We start from the raw sequence: 22095 nt of genomic DNA, 5'->3' as shown, positions 1-22095 counted from the left end.
GGTTTTTAAAAGCGCTCAGAATCCAGGGGCTTTTGATGAGAGCTGGGTGCTGAGCTCTTTGGAAAAATCTGACCCTAATGCTATATGCCGATCCTGAGATTTCTAAAGGAACTGAACTCCATTCAGTCAGACATCAGTATGGGAAGCATTTATTTGGATATCTTTAATTTCAATTCTCTTGTCTCCATAGGATGAAAAGAATCAGCTGATGACCACAAATGTGTGGCTGAAACAGGTAAAACAGGCCATTCGTTACATTACATGTCGAGTTGTTTGGTGGTGGTGGGGAACACCAGGCAAGCAGACCTCGCTGCCCCCTCTGTGGTTGGAGTCACCATTTGATCAGGAGAGTAATGGGTTTCTTACCCTCCAGGGTTGAATAAGGCCAGTGTGGCCCTTCATGAAGATTTTGTTTCCCTGTTCTGATACAAACATCACCTCGGATAGTAGCCAAAGGGGCTTCTGAGGAATGGAAATTCTAGACCACGTGCCTACCTGTTTTCCAGCATTTGACTACAAGCCGGCAAACACAATCATGTGATCTTCCTTTTCTGTCCTGCACTTATGCCAGCTATGTGTTAGAACAACCTCGTACTCCACTGCAGAGAACTAAGCCAGGCCTCAGGATTCGGTGCACAGTGCAGCAGCCCCGAGGGACTATTCTGTCTAACTCTTAGAGGGCATTAGAATGGTTGGCACTATCCTCTAGCCATGGGGTCCCTTTCTCAGCAAGATCAAACAAAGGAGCAAAAAACAAACAGTCGACATATTTCCAAAGTAATTACAATGCCTGAGATTTAAATTCGTCATCCTTTTATAATGTGCTTGTCCTGGGGGACATTGTTCACTGGAATGACCTATCATATACAAACTGAACCGAAGAGCTATACGTTTAATGAATATTTACCCACCTTCCCCCTAGCTCCCAAAGAACTTAGTGTTTTGTTTAGTCAATTTGATTGGGTCATAGACATCATGACAATTATAATGAGTATCCAATCCATTAAAGCATCCTGTAAATGTAAGTAGCCACTGGCTCCAGTGAGAGTTAAAGGAGCTGTGTGGTTACTGTAATTTAAGCAATTGGCATAGAGTTTCAGATAGAAACTCTATAATTTTCAGTTGTTTGATTTGCTGGTTCAGGACTATTTGATGGCTGAAGAATTTCTAAGTACTAATGTTGAGACTGAAAACAATAAAGATCAAGTAACAGCCTTCAAATAGGATAAGTGGGGGCAAATAATCTAATTAGTTTTAAGAGAGAGTTTGATAAATTTAAGAACAGGATTATATGATAGGGATGCCTGCGAGAGCATTGGTCTGGACTTGATGACCCAGGAAGTCCCTTCCTGGCCTATGTCCTATGTTCCTAAGTGAACAGAAAATAAGCGGGAAACAGAGTCCAGTTTTCACAGGTGGATACTTTGGGGATCTCATTCCAACAGTTGGATGCTCAGATTGGCACATAGGTGCACAAACTGGACATTTAGATGTGAGCATCCAATGTTGGGATTTGGATATCCCATTAAGGTTTGAAAGATTGGGATCCACATGTCATATGATTCGGGGTTGATGCTATTATTTTTAAAAAGAGCAAAATTAGATCCCAACTGTAACCCTTCTGCCCATCAGAGTTGGCAGCAACAAGGGCCAGGTTCAGTATCTAGGGGTTCCTTTTCAATAACACAATGCAAAACCGGCTCAAGCCCCCACCCAGGGACCTGGGACAATTACACACCACTCCCCTGGGTGCCTCTAAGAGGCAATACTTCCCCTCTCGCAAGCACAGAGTCTGAGTGTAGCAAAATCCTTTTAATAAATAAATAAACAATGCAGCATTATGTTGGGGAAACACCACAAACAAGATTCATACAAACAAGATTCATAACACAAACCATGAGCAAAAGACCCACCCCCAAGTAAGTGTCCTTTTCCCCTCAGGGTCTTAAGTCCAGCAATCCAAAAGTCACCCCACCCACAGTTTCTGTCCTTGGTCAGCACAGCCCCAGAGTTCAGAAGTTCATCTGCAGAGTTTACCTCCCAGCCTGGGTGGAAGGGGGGAGATATGGGGGCACCTTACATGCTTTGCTGCTCAGGTCAATGGCCTCTCCATGGGGTTCTGCTGCAGTCTCCAGCTGTCCTGCTGGCCTCTCCTCTCCGCTAGCCATGCCTCTCCCCCAGCCATCGGGCTGGCCACACCTCTCCCCCAGCCACCCCCCAGACACACGTAACACAGCTCCCAGTGATTTCAGCTGTTAGTGGGGGAACTTTGGTGCTAGTACACCTGGATAGTCCTCTTGCATCAGAACCAGTAGCACAAAGTAGGTCTAATGCTTAGACCTAGATATCAATGATTTCAGCTCTACAGCATGTAACAAGACTCCTACTGAAATCAAAATTAGCTGTTATTACTAGTAGAGAGACAATAGGTCAAAGTGGTGTTTGGGTCTGTCACTACCAAGCACAAATACCTATCTCCCACCTCTCAATTCACTAGGCTTTGGAACCCATGTCCCTTGCCTAGCGAGTGCCGCTCAGTTGAGGGCAAGTCCCTCAACCGTAACATGCCAAGGACAGTTCTGCTGTCCTTGATTCACACAACCAGGATAAGAACCCTTTATTACTCCTGCCCCAATAACAAAGAGACTGGGGATCCCACAGCAGCCAAAGTGACCATTTGGGCAGGCAGTCCCATCGTGCTAGGCAGGGTGGGTGTGCCCATGCAAACGAGATCAGCCCCTGAAATCCTTTTCCACAGCTCACCACCAGATGTCAGGGGAGAGCTCATTCTGACTCTGCTGACACGTTTGAACAGGGAAAATGGTGATAAAATTAAGGTAAATTAAATGATCAATTGGGATGGTGGAAAGTGAAAAAAAATCAGTCAGATCCTATACTACTGCAGTGACAGGGACTGCAGACATGTGGATAGGTAGTTCTGGCCAACACATTAGATGTCAGGGCAAAGGGTTATTCTAAAGGCACCACTTCTGGTCAGTTTTTTGGCTCTGCTTTGCTGAGCAAGTTCTTGGGTGTATCGGGGAGTTGCGTAGACTTCTTTTTGCAAATCCTGACATAAAAAGATAGGGAGTCTGATGGGATCTGTCTGGTTAAATGTTGCAAGGACATTCTGTGACTTTCAGTTGCCTGCCAGAAAGGTGTCAGATGTCAGAAGAACCAGGATTCAGGAAACAGCGTGAAAGTCAGGCACTTTGTGATAGACTTATAGAAATTAGAGGCCAGCAGATCATCTTGTCTGTAACCTTCATTTGTCTCAGGCCTGGGTCCTGTGGGCAACGACAATTGTATTTATAGCTATTGTGTGCTTGGGCTAACTTTTTGAGTGTGGGGGCTGCTCCGTCAATAGCACACCCAAAGGGTGCTGCCTCCAGAGAATCATAAACGTGATGTAACAAGCAAAATACAACCCCTAGAAGTAGGGGTCAGACACAGCCCTCTGACAGATCAAAGGGAAGACAATGTATCTGGGGTCACAGAGGGGCTTTCAAATGGCAGTGGCACAGAGCAATGGGCCTCCTGTATCACATTCATCCTAGGTGTTTGCACCAGGTGCCAGGACAGTCCAGACCACTGAAAAATCCCTGGTGTTCAAGTGAGCTGTTCACCATGCAAGTCCCCAGGCTGTGTGTATTAGCACTTGTAACGTGACGCACAACTGTTCACATGGGCAGCAGGTATTAAAGGGCAGGGGAGGCTGAGCTCCCCAAACAGCCCTGTGTGGCCCTGCCCAGGCTCTACCCCCAAGCCCTCTCCTGTTTCTCACCGCAGGAGGGGCCCTGGGCAGCCGGAGGGTGAGTCGGGGCAGCTGTGCCGGGGGAGGAGCCAGTCCGGCTGCAGCAACAATCGCTGCAACTTTGTATCCAGGAGCGAAACTTTCTGCATCCATGTGGGGGCGGAGGAACCGGGCTGGGGATGGCTACAGGCAGGGAGCCGGGCTGGGAAGGGGAAATGCAGGGGGTGGGGGGGCAGAGGTAACAAGGACGGCTTGGGGAAGGAGCCGAGCGGGGGCGTGGGGGAGGCAGAACTGGACACAGGACCACTGGGGGACAGACTTGAGATCGGACTCAGGATCCAGCTGCCACTGGTCCAACATCTGCAGCAAAGGTGCTGGCAGCGCTCTGCTGGGCGCCGGCCGGCCTTTGTCTGGGGTCCGCCAGGGAGGAGAAGGGCAGGGTGGGTCTGGGGGGGAAGGGAGGGTGTTTCAGTGACAGCACTGGGCTGGTGGGGGGGGTGTTTGAGGCTATTTTGAGTTGGGTCTGATGGCTGTTCTTTGGGATCATGTGGCTGATCTCATTAGGGGATTGTCGCTGGTATTTGGAGATGGATTGGGGGTGATGGGATGATTTGAGATCAGGGCTGTAGTTGGGGGGGTGGGGATGTGTTGCTGTTGGGACTGTTGTACAGGGAACAGTGATGGAGTTTCACCAGAGGATGTATTTGGGTTCACTAATAATAATCCTGGTGGATGCTCCATCACTGACCATTTTTAAATCAAGATCTAAAAGCTCTGCTGTGGGAATCATTTTGAGCAGTTCCGGGGCCTGTGTTATGCAGGAGGTCAGACTCATGATCGCAATGGTCCCTTCTGGCCTTGGGATCTATGAATAAGAATGCAAGGCTCCAAAAAGAGCTTCAACTGGTGCATGAGTAACATGTCAAAGAGGGACATACACACCTTGGGGGATTATCGTGAGAATTTTCATACATCCACAGCTGTGGGTTTAGAAAGCCCAGTAGGTAAATGTAATCATTATTTAGGTCACTGGTTAATGTTGGGACCCTGCCGCTCCCATACATTAGTACTGTTTGTTTCAGCCAGACTTTTAGTTGGGATTTTCCTTCATATTCTAGGCGGGAAATTGGCAGAGGGAAGGGGATTAGCTGGAACAATAGCACAATGAATTTGACTCAGGGAGATTAAATGACTTGCCTAAGGAAACCCAATGAATCAGTGGCACAGACAGAGATAGACCCCAGTGTGCTGTTCTAACCTTTAGGCAACATTATATGAAGTGTTCCCTGAATTTAGGGAACAAAGGGACATATTTTTAAAGGAACCTCAGTTTGGCCTCCTTTTCAGATTGTTGCATATGCAAATGGTTGTGTGTGCAGAATTGTGTGCCACAAATGTAGAGTGTTGGGGTTCTTCTAGCTGTAGGCTTTAGGAATGGGTCAGACAGCTTGACTGCCTATCAGTGTATTTATTGTCCTGTCTTGGGAATTCATACTTATTTCTGGGAAGAGTTTTTACACGGAGATGAAGGATGGTCTTGGGGGGTACAGCAATAGGAGCTCTGTGTTCAGTTCTCTGCCCTAGACTTCCTGCCTCCCATGGCTGGAGTGTGCAATGGGGGCAGTGTAGGGTTGCCTATGATGGCACAATGCAGTGCCCATGGCAGGGGAATTCTCTGGCTGCTTGTGGGCTGGTTCTGGTTTGGTGGGGGGGACAGAATGCCACCTTGGGTAAATCACTTAATCTCCCTGGGCCTCAATTTCCTATCTGTAAAATGGTGATAGCAATCCTTCCTTTGTCTTGTCTGTTTAGATTGTAGTCTCTGTAGGGCAGGGTACTGTCTCCTGATCTCAGTTGGGACCCATAGGTGCTACTGTAATACAAATGCATAAATAATAACAGCTGTAATGGTTCCCCACTGCGACCTGAGTTATGGCATTTGCATGCTCAAGTACCTTTGGATACATTCCTAGTTTTCTGACCAGTTGTCTGGAAATACCATTTTTTTTTAAAAAAAAGCAAAACAAACAAACCAAAAAAGCAGATCTTGGCTGGTTACTAGGGCATCAGGTTACCCCTGGCCTGGGGAAGGAAGGGGAGAGTTAATTCTTCAGTGTTGAGACATTGCACTGCAGGTGCCACACACAGAGCTTTTAGGTAGTGACACAGTTACAGAAACTGCAGTTTATTCTGCCTCATCCTCCCAAAGGCCAATGAGTAGAAACTCCTTTGGTGAGATCCTGGGGAAGGGGCTGGGTAGTATCTGAGAAACAAATTCTGAAGCAGCTCTGGAACTTGTACCAGTCCCAGGTGGAAGGGAAAGGCAGCTGGATGGATACCCATGGGGAAGAGCTGAAAGTTAGGATCTCTGTGGTTGGTAAATGTGTATTAGAGAAAATGATCCACAGAAACACAGACAGTAGGAGACTGGCCCATCCTTTCTAGAGGGCCCATTGACTGTTCTGCCCTGGGGCCCGGAATTGCTGTTGGCGGGCCTGGCTCTGGGGCTGGAGGTGCTCAGGCGACCTGGGGCTGGGGCAGGGGGGAGGAGAGGGGCTGGCGGCTGCAGGAGCGGGGGCTGGAGGGGTGGGGCCTCAGGCAAAAGGGGCAGGTCAGGCTGGGGTTCACCTGCCACCCATGACTGTTCACCTTGCAGACACAAAATGGCACCTTAGCACAGGGAGATAGTGCAGGATGGGGAGTGTGACGTCACAGACCACACGTGCTCAAGCCCGTTTTACTACAGGGACTGGCCCAGGTTCCCTCCTGCATCAAAGACTGTTGGGGAGCAAGTTACGTCACCTGGATTCTCATGGTACATTGGCACAGGTCCCAACCTACTGGTGTGAATTAGAGCAGGCTAGGGGCTGCTCTAATTTATGCCATCTGGCAGTGTTCTCTGTAGGACTAAATGTCAGCTGAGGATTGGCATCATACAGGCCCCTGCTATCCTGTCTCCTGTCCAGCATAAGAGGTGGCACGTATGTAGTTGCAGGAGCACACAAGACCATAAACTGGGACTCAGATCACAATTCCCTGCTTCCCCCTTGCTCTGGGGAGGAGTGAGTTCCATCACTGCGTTTTGTGGCGCAGCTCACTCATCCCGTGCACCCGGCCAGCTTCTCTGGCCAACCAGTAGGGAAACAGAAGCAGGTCTCCTGTCATGTCCTGCCCCTTTCCATTCCCTTCTCTGCCCACTTGCTCATAGGGAGGAGTATCGGGTGAGCAGCCCCTCCTGTCCCCTCCCAGCAGATCCCCAAGGGTATGGTGGATTCTCCTTCACTTGGAGTCTTTACATCAAGATTGTTTGTCCTTCCAAAATAAAGCACTAGGTCATTGGGCTTGGTGCAAGAACCATTGGGGAGGTTTTTTGGCTTGTGCTATGCAGGAGGTCAGACTATCAGTGGTTCCCAAACTTTAACAACCTGTGAACCCCTTTCACTAAAATGTCAAGTCTCGTGAACTCCCTCCTAAAAATGAATATTTACAGGGATTTTCTCATTTACCTGAGTATAAATTATAAAAGCAGTGACCTTGGAAATATAAAATTTGTTTTTATGACATGCTTATTACACACTAATTATTATTAAGTGTCCCTGGCCTCTGTTTGCCAGAAGCTGGGAATGAGCGAAAGGGGATGGATCACTTGATGATTACCTGTTCTGTTCATTCCCTCTGGGGTACCTGGCACTGGCCACTGTTGGCAGACAGGATACTGGGCTAGATGGACCCTTGGTCTGACCCAGTAGGGCCATTCTTATGTTCTTATTTATCATTACAGTATTTTTATTACATTATGAAAATGGCAACTCTCTTCCACGATCTCACTTTCGTAGCTTGTATCACTTGGAATAAGCCTGTTATAAGACAAGGCCCCTATGTTTCATCAAGGAGTATCAGATGTGAAACAGCATGAAAGTATTTAAGAAGCCAACTCAAAGAGTTCCTCCTACACAAGCATTCAGGTCTTGAGCAGTCCAGGCAAACAACACACGTTACAACAAAGCTTAAACTTGTTCCTCATAATCATTTTAAAAACAATACTAGCTGCTTATTTAATTTTAAAAACAGCAAAAAATATCCACCTCCCTTTCCATTTCTTATAAGGAGTCTCGACGTTTAAATCTCTTCAGTGTGATAGATATGCTTGCTTTGATCTGCTTAGCTCTTGGAAGTCCAGGGGCTCTGGGCTGCTGGCCCCGTGCTGCCCGGGGTCCCTAGGGACAGCTCTGTCCGCCATTAGAGATTTTTTTTCCGAGAACCCCCTGTAACATTTTGTGAACCCCCAGGGGTTCTCGAACCCCAGTTTGGGAACCACTGGACTAGATGATCATCATGGTCCCTTCTGGCCTTAAAACCAGTGAATCGATGTGTTTGTACAGTGCCTAACGCAGCGAGACTGGCTCCAGCGTGGGCCCTTCGGTGCTACTGTTACACCATAATACAAATTATTATGAATAGTAATGATGGGCAGCAAAGTATGGACTTGGGATGGCCATGTAATATGGATGCAAGCAAAACAAAGGCCAGTGTGATCTGGGCTACATCCAATGGCATCCCAGAGCAGGGAAGTAACAATCCCCCTCTATTACTCTGATAGATCCACATCTGTAACGCTGCATTCAGCTGTGGGTCCTTATTAGCCCCAAGATAGTGACAAACTGGAGGGAGTTCAGAGAAGAACAAGAAAAATAATCTGAGTCCTGGAGGGACGAATATACAAAGCGTGCTTAGAGGGGTAAATATGTACAGCTCGGCTAAGCCGGAAAGGAAGGAGGACATAACAGATTACAAATCCGTGATGTGTGTAACCAGCAAGGAGAAGGAGGAATTAGTGCAACACCCAGGGCTGTAACTAGAAGTAATGAGATGAAACTAAGAAATGGAGCATTGAGGCCGAACAGCAAGAAGAGCTGTCAGTCAGTATTAGGCTGTACATTATTCTCCCCAGTCTTAAGTGGGGGATACTCAGTCTAGGTGGATTTGGCAGAACATCCGGCAATGCCCGTCCATCCACTGGGAGCAACTATCAGAGGTGAGAATGACAGGGACCAGGGTGAGCTGATATCGCTGTAGTGGCTAAAACACTGGAGTAAAAATAAGGAAACCTGGGTTCTAGTCCTGGCTCTTCCACAGACCTGTGGTGAGACCTTGGCAAATCTCTGTGTTTCCCCTCCCCTCCTTGTCCACTTAGGCTGTAAGCTCTTTGGGCTAGAGACTCTCTCTCATGGTGTGTCTGTACAGCGCCTAGCATAATGCGGTGCTGATCTCCATTGGAGCATCTAGGTGCTATGGTAATATAAATGATCATTCTGATTACAGTGCATGAGAATGGATACAGCCTTAACAAGAAAGCAATAGGAAACGAAATCAATGCATGACCATTGCCCCTTGGAATGTGATGGCTAATTCTTCTTTGCATCAGTAAAACGATCTTGAAGGTAGTAAAGCATGTAGTTTTATTTAAAGCAATATGTTAGGTGTCCTCACTTCAGTGACCAGCATCAATACTCCCAGTAATGCAGAGGCTGCCGACTGTTACCGCTGTGGGTACTAGGTAGCCCATTCTTACTGACTGAAGTACTGCTGCTGTATTATGGCATGGAAAAATTCACTCAAACATCTTGAAAGTATTTCCACGATTTATGTATATTCTTGGTGTGATCTTGTTTATTCACAAAGAGTGTCCACAAAGTCTCATTTCCCTGAACACAGGAGAAGCAAGCAGTAGGCAGGCTCCTTGCTCAGAAATCCCCAAGGCTGACACATCAGGGAGCCCCGTGCTCTGTCTCTGCTTCCTCTCGGGGTCACACTCACGACTCCTGCTGGGTTTCTCCTGCCAGCGAACACAGCCTAGTCCCTGTGCTGGCAACCAGGGAAACCCTGGTTAATCTACCTGGGTTAGCTCTAGCTTGCCACAAGACCTATTGCTTTAGGCAGAAGCCCTAAGGCCTTGGCTACACTTGCAGATGTACAGCGCTGTGAGTTAAACCTGACTTCGTGCAGCCAAGTAGGGAAAGCGCTGCAGTCTGTCTACACTGACAGCTGCCCAGCGCACTGTCGTGGCCACATTTGTGGCAACTGCAGCGCTGTTGGGAGCGGTGCATTATGGGCAGCTATTCCACAGAGCACCTTTTCCCATTCTGGTGCCGTGGGTTGTGGGAAGGGGGCGTGGGTGCGGGGGATTCTGGGTTCTGTCCCAATGCCCCGTGATGCATCGCTTCGCATCCCAGAAATCCCTTTGTTTCTGTCCACCTTTTGGCGCCATCTTTCAACCGTTTCTGTGCAGCGTGATCTGTCTGCGAGAAATGGAATCCGAACTGCTGAGGCGTATGCTGACGAGTCTCGCCAGCACGTCACGTTTGGCTGTCGAACTATTCCTTAAGATCCAAAGTGACAGTGAGAGTGAGGGTGAGGAGTCCGACGATGCTATCGAGCCACGTAACGCGTACGACACGAAATTGCTTGTGGCATTCACGGACATGCTCAGCACCGTGGAACGCTGCTTTTGGGCTTGGGAAACAAGCACCAAGTGGCGGGATCACATCGTCATGGAAGTCTGGGATGACGAGCAGTGGCTGCAGAACTTTCGGATGAGAAAAGCCACTTTCATGAGACTGTGTGAGGAGCTTGCCCCCACCCTGCGGCGCAAGGACACAAGATTGAGAGCTGCCCTGCCAGTGGAGAAGCGGGTGGCTATTGCAATCTGGAAGCTGGCAACTCCAGACAGCTACCGGTCGGTCGCAAACCAGTTTGGAGTGGGAAAGTCAACCGTTGGAATCGTGTTGATGCAAGTTTGCAAGGCCATTAATCGCATCCTACTCAGAAGAACCGTGACTCTGGGTAACATGCAGGAAATAGTGGATGGCTTTGCACAAATGGGGTTCCCTAACTGTGGAGAGGCGATAGATGGGATGCACATTCCTATTCTGGCACCACCCTACCTAGGATCCAAGTATGTTAATCGGAAGGGGTATTTCTCTATGGTTCTCCAGGCGCTTGTGGATCACCGTTCATTGACATTAACACAGGCTGGCCCAGAAAGGTGCATGACGCACGCATCTTTCGGAACACTTGGCTGTTCAGGAAGATGCAGGCCGGGACTTTTTTCCCAGAGCGGAAGATCACGGTAGGGGAAGTTGAAATGCCCATTGTGATCCTTGGAGGTTCCGCTTACCCGTTAATGCCGTGGCTCATGAAACCCTACACAGGGAGCCTTGACAGCAGCAAGGAACGGTTCAACTACAGGCTGAGCCGGTGCCGAATGACTGTGGAGTGTGCCTTTGGCCGTTTAAAGGGCTGCTGGCGATCTCTGTATGGGAAGCTGGACTTGGCCGAAAACAGCATCCCCGCGGTTATATCCGCGTGCTGTGCCCTCCATAATATTTGTGAAGGGAAGGGTGAAAGCTTCATTCAGGCATGGACCTCCGAGGTTCAACACCTGGAGGCTGAATTTGCACAGCCAGAGAGCAGGGCTATTACAGGGGTCCAGCGCAGGGCTGCAAGGATTAGGGATGCCTTGAGGGAGCAATTTGAGGCTGAAAACCAGCAGTGATGTCTGGTGCCCTGCACGGGAGTGAAGTGCAGTAGTTCCAATATTTAGGAATCAGTGTCTGCTTAGCAGACAAGCAGACTTGCAGTGCCTGTTTATTTCCTGGGCTAAGGAGTCTTTTACTTTATGCAATAATAAAGAATGTTTTCAAAGCCAAAGAATCCATTTATTGAAAAGAAAAAAAAATTATTTATTGAAAAGAAACAAGGGGGTGGAGTGGGGAACGGTACAATCACAGATTCGTGTATGTCCTGTCTGGTGTGCTGTGCAGTGAGTGTTGCACTTCAGGACAGCTATACTGCATGGTGATGGGGGTTGAGTGCAGAGGGTAAGGGTCGTGGTTTTCAGGGCTGGGTGGTGAAGATACTGGTGTTGGAGGCAGCGGGTGGCGTGAAGAACATGGAAGTTAGGGAAAGTGGGTTGGAGGTGACAGTGGGGCACAACGGAAAGAGTTTTGGGACAAGGGCTGTGGGGGGGGGGTGGCGTTTGCAGTACTGCTCCTCTTTCTGCATGGCTACAGCTCCTGGACAGCATCTGCTTGGCGCTCCAGGATGCTTATGAGCCTATCAGTGCTTTGCTGCCGGTGCGCGGTGCTTTGCCGCCGGTGCGCGGTGCTTTGCCGCCAGTGTGCTGCGTTTTCCTGGCGGATCCTGCTTTCTCTCTGCCTCCAGTTCTGTGCTTTCTCATTCTCTTTAATAGATTGCCGCATCACTTCTTGCAGCATGTCTTCTTTGCTTTTTCGTGGTCTCTTCCTGAGTCTTTGCAGTCTCTGAGCAGGCGATAAGAGGGACGGCTGAGGTCTCAAGGTTGATGCAGCTGTATAGGCAAAATGCAACATTTAACAGAGGCAGCATTGTTTATACCAGACAGAGTAATGATTCCCCCCGCACTTAAGGAGTAGAAAACACACAGGGTCTACACAATAGCATAATTTTCCCGTCCGAAACAGAGTGCACATATCCCACGGGAGCCTCAAAATGGTGAGTAAGGGGGACTGATTGTTTCAGGGCTGCACTGTCCTCTGGGTTTCTGTGCCTTGGGGAGAGCCAACAGCTTCAGGGGGCACCTACACTGAACACTGTCCCAACATTTTCCACAGGAGTTCGTCCTGGACGATATCTCGCTGCTGAGGGTGACCTGGGAAGCAAGGGAGGGTCTTCTACTGCAATGCGGCTTCCGCCCTGGCCCATATGCAGCTTGCCTGTGTGCAGCAATGGTCCCCCCGCCCCTCATGGCACAGTGGCGCAGACACGTTAGCCTGGCTGGGACAAGGACCACGGTGGCTCTCCCAATAAACCTGTGCAAGCGCATTGCACATGTTCTGGATGAGACATTCGAGGAGATTACCGAGGCCGATTACCGCGATGTGATAAACCACATCAATGCACTATTCCGCATCGAGGCATGCATGCCTAACCCTCCTCTCCCAAAGAGCCCGCACCGAAAGAATTCCTTCCCCCCTCAAAAAAAACACGCTTACCGGGAACCTGCTCTTCTGTTTGTCCTCCACCAAGTACCGGCCGCTGTGACTGGCTACCTTCCTCCTGGCTCGAGAAAAGCTCCTGGTTGCATGGCTCCAGGGATTCTGGGGTGTTTCCATCCGGCCCACCACCATCACTCCCGTTTTCCTCCTCCTCCTCCTCCTCCCCCCCCCCCCGGCTCTGAAGTGTCCATGGTGGTGCTCGGAGTGGAGGTGGGGTTAACCCCAAGTATCGCGTCCAGCTCTTTGTAGAATCGGCAGGTCGTGGGGGGAGCACCCGAGCGGCCGTTTGCGTCACGGGCTTTGCGGTAGGCACTCCGCAGCCCCTTCACTTTAATCCTGCACTGCAGGGTGTCCTGGTCATGGCCCCTTTCCATCATGTCCTTTGATACCTTCCCGAAGGTATCGTAATTTCTACGGCTGGAGCGCAGCTGGGACTAGACAGCTTCCTTCCCCCAAACACTGATGAGGTCCAGCAACTCGCCATTGCTCCATGCTGGGGCTCGCTTGGCGCGTGGAGGCATGGTCACCTGGAAAGATTCGCTGATAGCACTCCACACCACGCCGGGCTGAGCAAACAGGAAGGGGATTTTTAAAATTCCCGGGGAATGTAAAGGGTCGGTCACATGGTTGGTTACCTGAGGCCAGGGCAGTAGAGTTTGAACTGATGACCAGAGTGGCTAGAACAGGCATTGTGGGATACTGCCGAATAATTCTGGAGGCCATTCACAGCGCATTGGGCGGCCACACTGGCGCCGCAGCGGCAGCGCAATACTCGCTATTCCTCTCGGAGAGGTGGAGTACAAGCAGCGCTGCAACCACGGAGATATAGCGCTGCAAATGCCTTGCCAGTATGGACGGGGAGTGAGTTACAGCGCTGGGGGCGGCTTTACAGTGCTGTAACTCGCAAGTGTAGCCAAGGCCTAAGTCTGCAGCTGCAGGATTGTGCCTTCTGTTGATCCTGAAGGAGGGTGCTTGGCACCCACTGGCTTTAACAAGGTCAGTGATTGTCTTAGATCCTCGACCCACCTGATGGCAGCCATTAGCCCCTTTCAGCCATCATTAGTAGTTACGATTTGTATTGTGGTAGCACCCACAGACCCCAGTCGCGGACCAGCACTCCATTGTGCTAGGTGTGGTACAGGCACAGAACAAAGAGACCGTCCCTGCCCTGAAGATCTTATCATCTAAGCTACAGCGCAGACCTGTATCAGGATAACGACAGTGCTTAGGGCTGTGAAAATTACACTCCCCCCGAGTGATTTAGTTATGCTGAACTAACCCCCATGCGGACAGCACTAGCTTGACAGCAGAGCTTCTCCTGTCAACAGAGCGACCGCCTCTCGGGGAGGTGGATTAATTATGCCGATGGGAGAAGCTCTCCGTCGGCATAGGAGCGCTTTCACTTAGGCGCTACAGTGGCCCAGCACAGTGTGCACCTGTCCTAAGACAAGAGACAACAGGTGCAGACAGACAAAGAGACAGGCGAGCACAAAGACAGTAGGAGAAATGATCTAGTTGTACTCGTGACCCGCCAGGGGCTCTGTATGCGTATAACTCAGGGAGGGGCGCTGCCCCTGGGAGGAAGCAGGGCCAAGAGCAGACTCAGAGTCTGCTAGGCAACGCAGAGGGAGAGAGGAGAGGTGCCCGGATGGCTGCCGGCATGCCTGCTCAGAGGAGGGGCACTGTCTGAGAGAAGGGGGCGGGGGTAGAGTCATATGATAGACAGGGAAAAGCCTGGGAAGAAGAGCTAGCCTGGCCAATAGGAAGTGAAATGCCTGCCCCAGGGAGCATGGGAGAGGGGAGAAGCCATTTTGGGGGTAGTGGGGGCTGGTATGACCCAGTCCTGCATGCAGGGTCCCCCTGAGAACTGGCCTCTGGGGACCTGGAAGCAACATCCCTCAGCTTGACCCTTTCCCTCTTCAAGGTGACTCCCAGTTTGTAGAGTTTTGTTGGGGAACTTCCCTCCCCCAGCCTGGTTGAGTTAGCCCTCCAGTTCCCCAGGTAAAATCAGCCACCACATGGCCAGCTCTGCTCTGGCTGCTAGGCCTGTGGGAGTGTGTCTGAGTGCTGGGGAAGGAGACTAAAGTTAGGGTTTGTAGCAGAGTCCTTGTAACCTGCACCCCTTGGTGGTGAGGGAATCGCAGCCTGTGGAAGAAGGAAGGGTGACACGTTAGGCACTGAAATAAGTTTTAACTTAATTTTAATTTTTGTTCCTCTCTGAGATCCTCTTAGCACTAGAGTCATCCCAGAAAGTAGTTGTTATTTGTGTTACTTTAGTGCCTCTGAGCCCCAGTCATGGATCTGTTGCGCTAGGCTCTTTACAAACCCAGACCAAACATACAGTCCCTGTCCCAAGGAATTTACAGTCTATAAGTCAAGAGACAACAGATGGATGCAGACAGACTGGGGAGTACAAGGTGGTATCAGCACCCTAACCGCTTAAGCACTGGCAAGTTTTCTGTAGACAACACAGCAAAGCCGAGTGTGAAAGGGGGTTTGAAGGAGGCTGATAAGTTAGTTTTGGGGATGCTTCTCCCTGGTGTGAGGGGCAGCATGGGAGAAAGCATGCAGGGGCTTGTTTGAAAATTTAACAAGTGAGCGACGGAGGCTGGCATCCCAGGACGATTGGCGATGGGAGTTGAGATCTTGATGGTGAATGAGAGAAGATAGGTAGGGTGGGGATTTACTGTGAAGAGCCTTGAGAACAGCTTATATTTGTGCAGACAAGCAGCTTATATTTGTGCAGGAGAGAAGAGCAAGCCAGTGGAGGGATGCAACTGTAAGCAGGGGAATGGTCCTGCTATTGTGGAGAACTTTCCTGGCTTATACACTACCCCAGTGAAATGGGCTAGCGAAAGGATCTGAGTCCTCGCTCCCACTTCCTTTACCGAGAGGCCTCCCTGCCCTCGAGGGCTCCCCTTCCTCTCTCCTGTCTGGCAGAGTCCTCGTAACCCCAACAAGGCTGGGCCCAGGATTCCTGCGAGGCTCGACCCCCAGCCTTGTTTGGTCACTTAGGACAGGGGCTGGGGTGTCCCCACTTCGGGGGGCTCTCTCCGCTCTGGACGCTTCCTTGACCCACTGATCATTACAAGTTCAAGCAAATACAATTTATTAAACAGCAACCAATTAAAAAAAATAAGGAAAAAAATGGGAACAGTTAAAGGAAAAAACGCGTCACCCCGCTCTGTGGCACGGGGACGTCACAACCAGCATCTCTGGAATGTCAGGGCAGTTCAGTCTGTTCCTCACATGTCCCAGGCCCTGGCTGTGCTGCAGAGACGCTGCGGGTTGGACGCTTCCTCTGGCGGTGGCCACAAGCCCTCAGGCTCTAGGTGGCAGGACCCTTCTTCCCAGCGTCGCCCTGCCCTGTCGGGGTTACAATCCCCTCCAAGTCTGGCCTGCAGAGCCTCTTGGCTGGGGGCGCCTCCCTGCACTGGGCCCTCTGCCCAGGGTCCCCCTCATCTCCCCAGCTGCTCACCACACCCAGCTCCAGACGGCTCCAGCTCCAGCCCCAGCCCCAGCACTGCTGCTGCTCTGCCTCCAGCTCCCTGGGCTGCTTCACTGGCGCCTCTGGCTCTGGTGGCTGCAGCTCTGCCCCCAGCACAGGTCTGCTCCCTGGGCTGCTTCTCTCTGGTTGGCGTAGCTCTGCTCCCCAGCTCACCTTGGGCCCCTACTCTCTCCTCAGCCCCACTCTGTTCCAGGCAATTTGGGATCCCCCCTGACTCCTTCATTAGCCTGCCCGTCCTGTCAATGACCTGGAGCATTGGCCTCTCCCCATTGTTCCCGGGGACTGTCAGTCTCAGGGTCCTGATTTCCCATTGACCCCTCCCCTTCCTTTTGGTACTGGGAGGTAGCCAACCAAAACACCCCCACTGAGTTTTAGTAAGGGGCCAACAGTCCCTTTCACAAAGAGAGGGGTGACATGGTCAAAGCCACAGTCTAGGAGAATGAGCTTTGTAGCAGCAATCTGAACGGATAGCAATGGGGCATCATCACGAATGGCAGACATTGCAAACTCGGCATATCCATAGTATGTGACGTGCCAAAGAATGTTGCCTTCTGGGATATCCATAGCCAATCAGCAAGTACCAGGCAGGATGTTTCTGGGAAAACCGAGGGGCTATTTAGGACCTGTCTCGTGAGCTTTTACAGAAAGCTGCTGTTATTACTGGTATTGATTTTAGTTTGCATGTTCTCTCTTCTCTCTTTGCAATCTCACAGGGCAGCCTAAAAACCCATAAATAATGAATGCAGCAGCAAAAATCTCTTTCACTGTGAGAATTGCTCATATCCCCAGCTCTTCAGACTGGGCATCCTGTGATCCAAAGTTAACAAAGCTAACCAAAGAAACAAAGCAAGGAGGTGGAAAATCGTGCCAAAGCTCAGTGCTGAAAGAAAGGCCTGCACCTGACTTACTCCTAAAACATGAACTCACCAGCATCCCCTTCAGCCCCCTTGATCGTCTATCCTGTGCACTGAATGAGACAGGGGTCTTGTGGATAACACAGTATGTGATAATGTAATTGAAGACTTTATCATAATGTACGTGTGTTGCACAGGCAAGAGAATGAGGGTTGCACAGGCAAGCGTAAATCTGGCATTTCCTAATTTTGGTGTGCTTGGATAAAGAATGTTCTTTTATCGTCATTCTTGTAGGTAATGTCTTAATAAAAAAAACTAAGGACAAAGGTAAAAAAACATTTCTATTACATGCCTGTAATACCCCACCCCTCCATCATCTACAGGGTTTGAACCCCAAAACTTCAGCTCTGCAACACAGCCTACTACCACTTGAGTTACAGGACTAACTACAGTACATGGCAGAAGGAGGAAGTATGGGCCATTGGCACCATGTGCTGGGCTCATAGGGTGGTCACAGGCAGTCTGATGTCACTCTCTCTTTCCCACCCAGGGAGGTGGGGGCTTCTGCCCTGTGTGGGCCCCCAAGGAGGGGGAGAGTTGTTTGGGACGTGTACTAGGTCCAGGGGTTTATGGGTGGAGCCTGGCTTTGCATTCTCTTGCCAGCTCTGGAAGTTGAGGGAGCTCCTGCCCCAGACAGTTCCCTCAAAGGGGGGCTGGGATGCTGGGTCCCATGTGCCAGGTTGGAGCGGGCAGAGAAGAGGCTCCGGGGATGAGCCTGGCTCTCTCCACCCTGGCAGCTGACTGGCGTTCTCCATGCACGTTGCTGCTGTTTTGGTGGTGGTGTGAGCCCAGCCTGGGAATGTTCAGTGATTCTGGCAGGCTACCAAAATTTTTTTCTGAGAAACACAAGGGAGAGAAGGAAAAAATGGTGACCAAATCTGAACAGAATTTCACAGGATAAAGAAAAGGCACTTCTCTATCCTGAAGGGATTTTCCCTGCCAAATATCACAGGCCTCTTGCAGAAAGTGGAGGCGAATTCTTTTGTAATGGAAAGTGTTACAACCTTGTAGCACCTCGCAGGACTCACCCCTGTGGCGCCTCCTGCTGGTCATCCTCAGGAATTAGCTCTTTGACCCAGGAGCGCCCTCTGCAGGCCGGTGATCTGCTTGCCGTTGGCCCCCCGTGTCCCTCCCAGGACCCCAGTGCCCTTATCTCAGGGTTCTGCCTCCTGGAGTACCCCACAGTCTTACTGGGTTCCCCCTAGGGGCAACCCCCACCCCCACATCACCTCAGTCATGGCTACTGCCCAGTCTCAGTTTAGCCCCCACACCCTGCAGTCTATCAGCCACTCATCACAGGCAAAGGGGTTCGGACTGGCTGCCTTTACCCACCTTCAGGCTGCCCCTCTGCCAGCCCAATACCTAGGAGGCCTAGAACTAGGCCCTGCAGCCTGGGGAGTTGCTGGCCTAGGGCTTCCCAGCTCCTAAGGCTCTTCCCCAGCCCTGCCTCACTCTAGGTCCCCTGGGTGAGTTCCTCAGCAGCCAGGCATGTCTCCCTCTCCGGTCAGAAAGAGACTCTCCCTCTGGGTTCCTTGGCCTTCTTATAAGGCCTAGTTGCTTAGATTGGGGCATGACCCCAGATGCAGCCACTTCCCCCAATCAGCCAGGGTTTTGCTCCCTTTTGCAGCCCCAGCCCTCTGCAGGGCTTTTCCAACCCCTTCAGGGCTGGAGTGGGTGTTCACCCCGCTACAAACCTAAATATAGGGGTCACTACCAACTTCAATCATAATAATTAATAAATTAATAACAACAACAGCTGTTGTGATACATAGATTCCAATCAGGACTTGAGGTCCCATTGTGTTGGGCTTACATCTGTGTATTACAATCCCTCTGAGATGGACCAATGTCCCATCTGGCGGTGGGAGCCTGTTGTGTCTGAATGGAAAGAGGACATTGTTGGCTCGTTGCAGGAATGGACTGACCATAAGTTGTGCTGGAATCCTGAGGACTATGGTGGGATCACGGCGATCCGGGTTCCGTCAGAGTCGCTGTGGCTGCCGGACATTGTTTTGTTTGAAAAGTGAGTATAAGGATCTTCAGGTTTTAAAGCAAGGCTCATTGCTCAGGGTTTCAGATAGTTGTTTAGACTTATTCAGTGAATAACTAACATCACGTTCCAGCCATGCTGGCTAGCACTGGGCTTAACCATGGATCTCATTAGATAGCGGCTATCCAGAAATGTGTCTGGACTAGAATGCTGGCTGGCTTAGATCGCTCCATATAATGTCATATACTCTGCCTGGGGCTACATGTTGGGACCACTCAGGAACTGAAGCTGGTGCAGAGTGGAGCTGGACACTGGGAGCCCATTAGATCAATGCTCTGTGATCTGCACTGGCTTCCAGTAAGGTTTGGGGTGGGATTCAAAGGTTGGTTTTAAGAATGGCTCGGGACAGGGTTGCCCGAGAGAGCTCCTCACCTTGTGATATACGGCCACTGTTGAGATCGGCGGAGGCGCTCGAGCTGCATGGAGCTCCCCCAATGTAAGCAAGAGGGAGCTGCTGGCAAGGCGTTGAGGGGTCTGTGAGGGGTCCTCCATTTCAGACCTTGCTCCCCGCCTTGGCCAGCCAGAGCCCAGATTTGTTAACTCTCCAGGCACAGCCCATCTTTCCCTTCTCTTCCCTAAGGTTGGTGAACAGGGAGTGTGCTGAGATGGATTTGTCTAGGGACGCAGTCCTTTGTTTATATCCATATTGCACACTGGGCAGGAGTGCCTAGAATTGTGTTTTACAAATTCAATGAAATAAAATAAAAGAACGAAACTCTGGGGCCGTTTGGATTCAGACCTGCACTTTGTAGTTCCGGCCCGGGCCTGATGTGTCATTGTTAATCCAATCACACCTGACCCTGGGGAGCATTCAGATCCAGATCTGAACTCCGGGAGGTTGACATCGAATCCTAGAATCATAGGGTTGGAAGGGACCTCAGGAGGTCATTCAGTCCAACCCCCTGCTCAAAGCAGGACCAATCCCCAACTACGTCATTACTTGCATCTGTGGGGAACACAGTGCACAGCTGGGTGCCATCAGCCTGCTGCTAGGAGCAGAATCTGTAGCATCTCTTCACTACTCCCAGTTGGCCTCGTGTTGCAGAGGGGAGACAGGATAGATGATCCCTGTGGTACTCTGCCAGAGAGGGTTTTTGGAGAAAAGGAGCAATTGCCCATCCCCACTCTCTGGATCAGCTTCTGTGTGACTCTCCCCTTACTCCCACTTTTCCCATGTCTTGTCTTGCAAGTGCACAGGAACAAAACACCAGGCAGAATTTGGTTCATGTTACTCGAAAGTGCTACCAAACTGCCAGGTGTTTCCCTGGCCTTCTAGATGCCTTCTGTAGACAGACAGTAGAATCAAACAGTTTGCTCGGCACATGTTTTTGTTCCTTCTCTGCATTCCAGCTACCATGTTACCTGAAACTTGCACAGAGGAAATCTCCATAGTAGAGAGTGGTTCTGGAGGGAGCAAAATAAGTACCCAAAGGAGACAGGTGCAGATGAGATTAGCACATTCTGTTATACCCAATGGGTCATCTCCAGCCTGCAGTAGAGCTGAGTAGTGCATAGTGCACTAGCCTAGCAAAGCACTTAAACCTGGGCTCAACTTTTCTCTTAGTATTATTTACTGCACACAAAAAACAACATTAAAAAACACTAAGGCTGCAAAGTCAAGCTCCAGTTAGAAATTGCCAGAATTAAGGTTGCCCATGCCACCGTAACAGGGCCCTCTTGTGAGTCTGCTTTTTTGATAGTCATTAATTACATGATCACAAACAATTTTTTTCCCACCGGACTCCTGCCTCCTTCACTGACTTTGCAACTGTAACATTTTTTTAACATAGTGTTGTGTGTAATTTCCTGTTTTTAAAAAACAAATAGAAAAAACAGAAAATCCATCATATGGAATCATATTGACACCCACAGGAACATCAGCAGGTTGAAATCTTTAGTTCCACTGCATGGACCTCTGCCACTTGAGATAACAGATGAACTGATAGCAGTAGTAGGTTGTCATCCTCTGTGACAACCTACTACTGCTGAGACACACATTTTGCCAGTGGTTTTCACTGCTATTTGTTGACAGTTGAGGAATACTGAGACTCAGGAATAATGAGTTCCATTCAAGTTCTGGAGGAGAGTGTTCTCCAGTGCTCCCAGACCCTTCTGCTTCTGTCTCACCCAGCCACTCCCTAGCCTGTCTCTCCCTCCCCATCCTCGCTCCTTGTCCCAGTTCTAGTCTCCTCACCCAGCCACTCCCTAGCCTGTCTCTCCCTCCCCACCCTCGCTCCTTGTCCCAGTTCTAGTCTCCTCACCCAGCCAGTCCCATATCCCCTCCTCCCCCGACTGCTCAGCTCAGTCCTAGTTTCCTTGTCCAGCCAGTCCCAGTCTTCCCCTTTGGGGTCCATGTCCGAGTCCCAGTCTTCCCCCTCCCTGACTCTGAGTCCCAGTCTCTGATCAGGGACCTCATCCTGGGATCTTTGCCTCATTCTCCTTGCCCAGCAAGTCCCAATGTCTCTCCCACCCCAGCCTCCTCATCCAATCTCATTCTTTCCAGCTCTTGTTCCTTCTGCGTTGGACTCAGGCTGTTTCATCCTTCACTCTGCTTGGCCCAGCAGGGAGTGTGGGCATTGCGAGACAATCACCCTATTCTCACTTTCTGGTGCCTGGCACCACAATGGTCTGCAGCACCCAGGAGCAGTGACTTCAAGGAAAGTCCTGGTCAGCCTTTGGCTGGAGCATGCTCAGTGCAGACAGAATCTTCAGAGAATTTCTCAGCCAAGCTCTAACAAGTCTGTACTGAGCATGTGCAAACTGATATTTTTCAAAGTCTCATAACCAAATGTGGACAGGTTTTTTAACAGGAATAGCAAAAGCACATCCCTGATG

At 50.3% G+C, this 22095-nt stretch overlaps 1 protein-coding gene across 2 annotated transcripts in view; it reads left to right on the top strand.

The window, feature by feature from the left end:
- Positions 1 to 22095, top strand: part of CHRNB3 (cholinergic receptor nicotinic beta 3 subunit) — a 38558-nt gene that overhangs the window by 6486 nt on the left and 9977 nt on the right. For both annotated transcript variants that reach the window (XM_008172659.4, XM_024109285.3), the window contains exons 3-4: positions 191 to 235; positions 19124 to 19233. In XM_008172659.4, coding sequence (XP_008170881.1) covers positions 191 to 235; positions 19124 to 19233 — 155 coding nt within the window. The remainder of the gene's footprint in view (positions 1 to 190; positions 236 to 19123; positions 19234 to 22095) is intronic.

The sequence above is a fragment of the Chrysemys picta genome, chromosome 6, assembly GCF_011386835.1.
Source record: "Chrysemys picta bellii isolate R12L10 chromosome 6, ASM1138683v2, whole genome shotgun sequence".
Taxonomy (NCBI): Eukaryota; Metazoa; Chordata; order Testudines; family Emydidae; genus Chrysemys; species Chrysemys picta.
The sequence above is the reverse complement of the archived record's forward strand: the minus strand, read 5'-3'. Positions and strand labels throughout refer to the sequence as shown.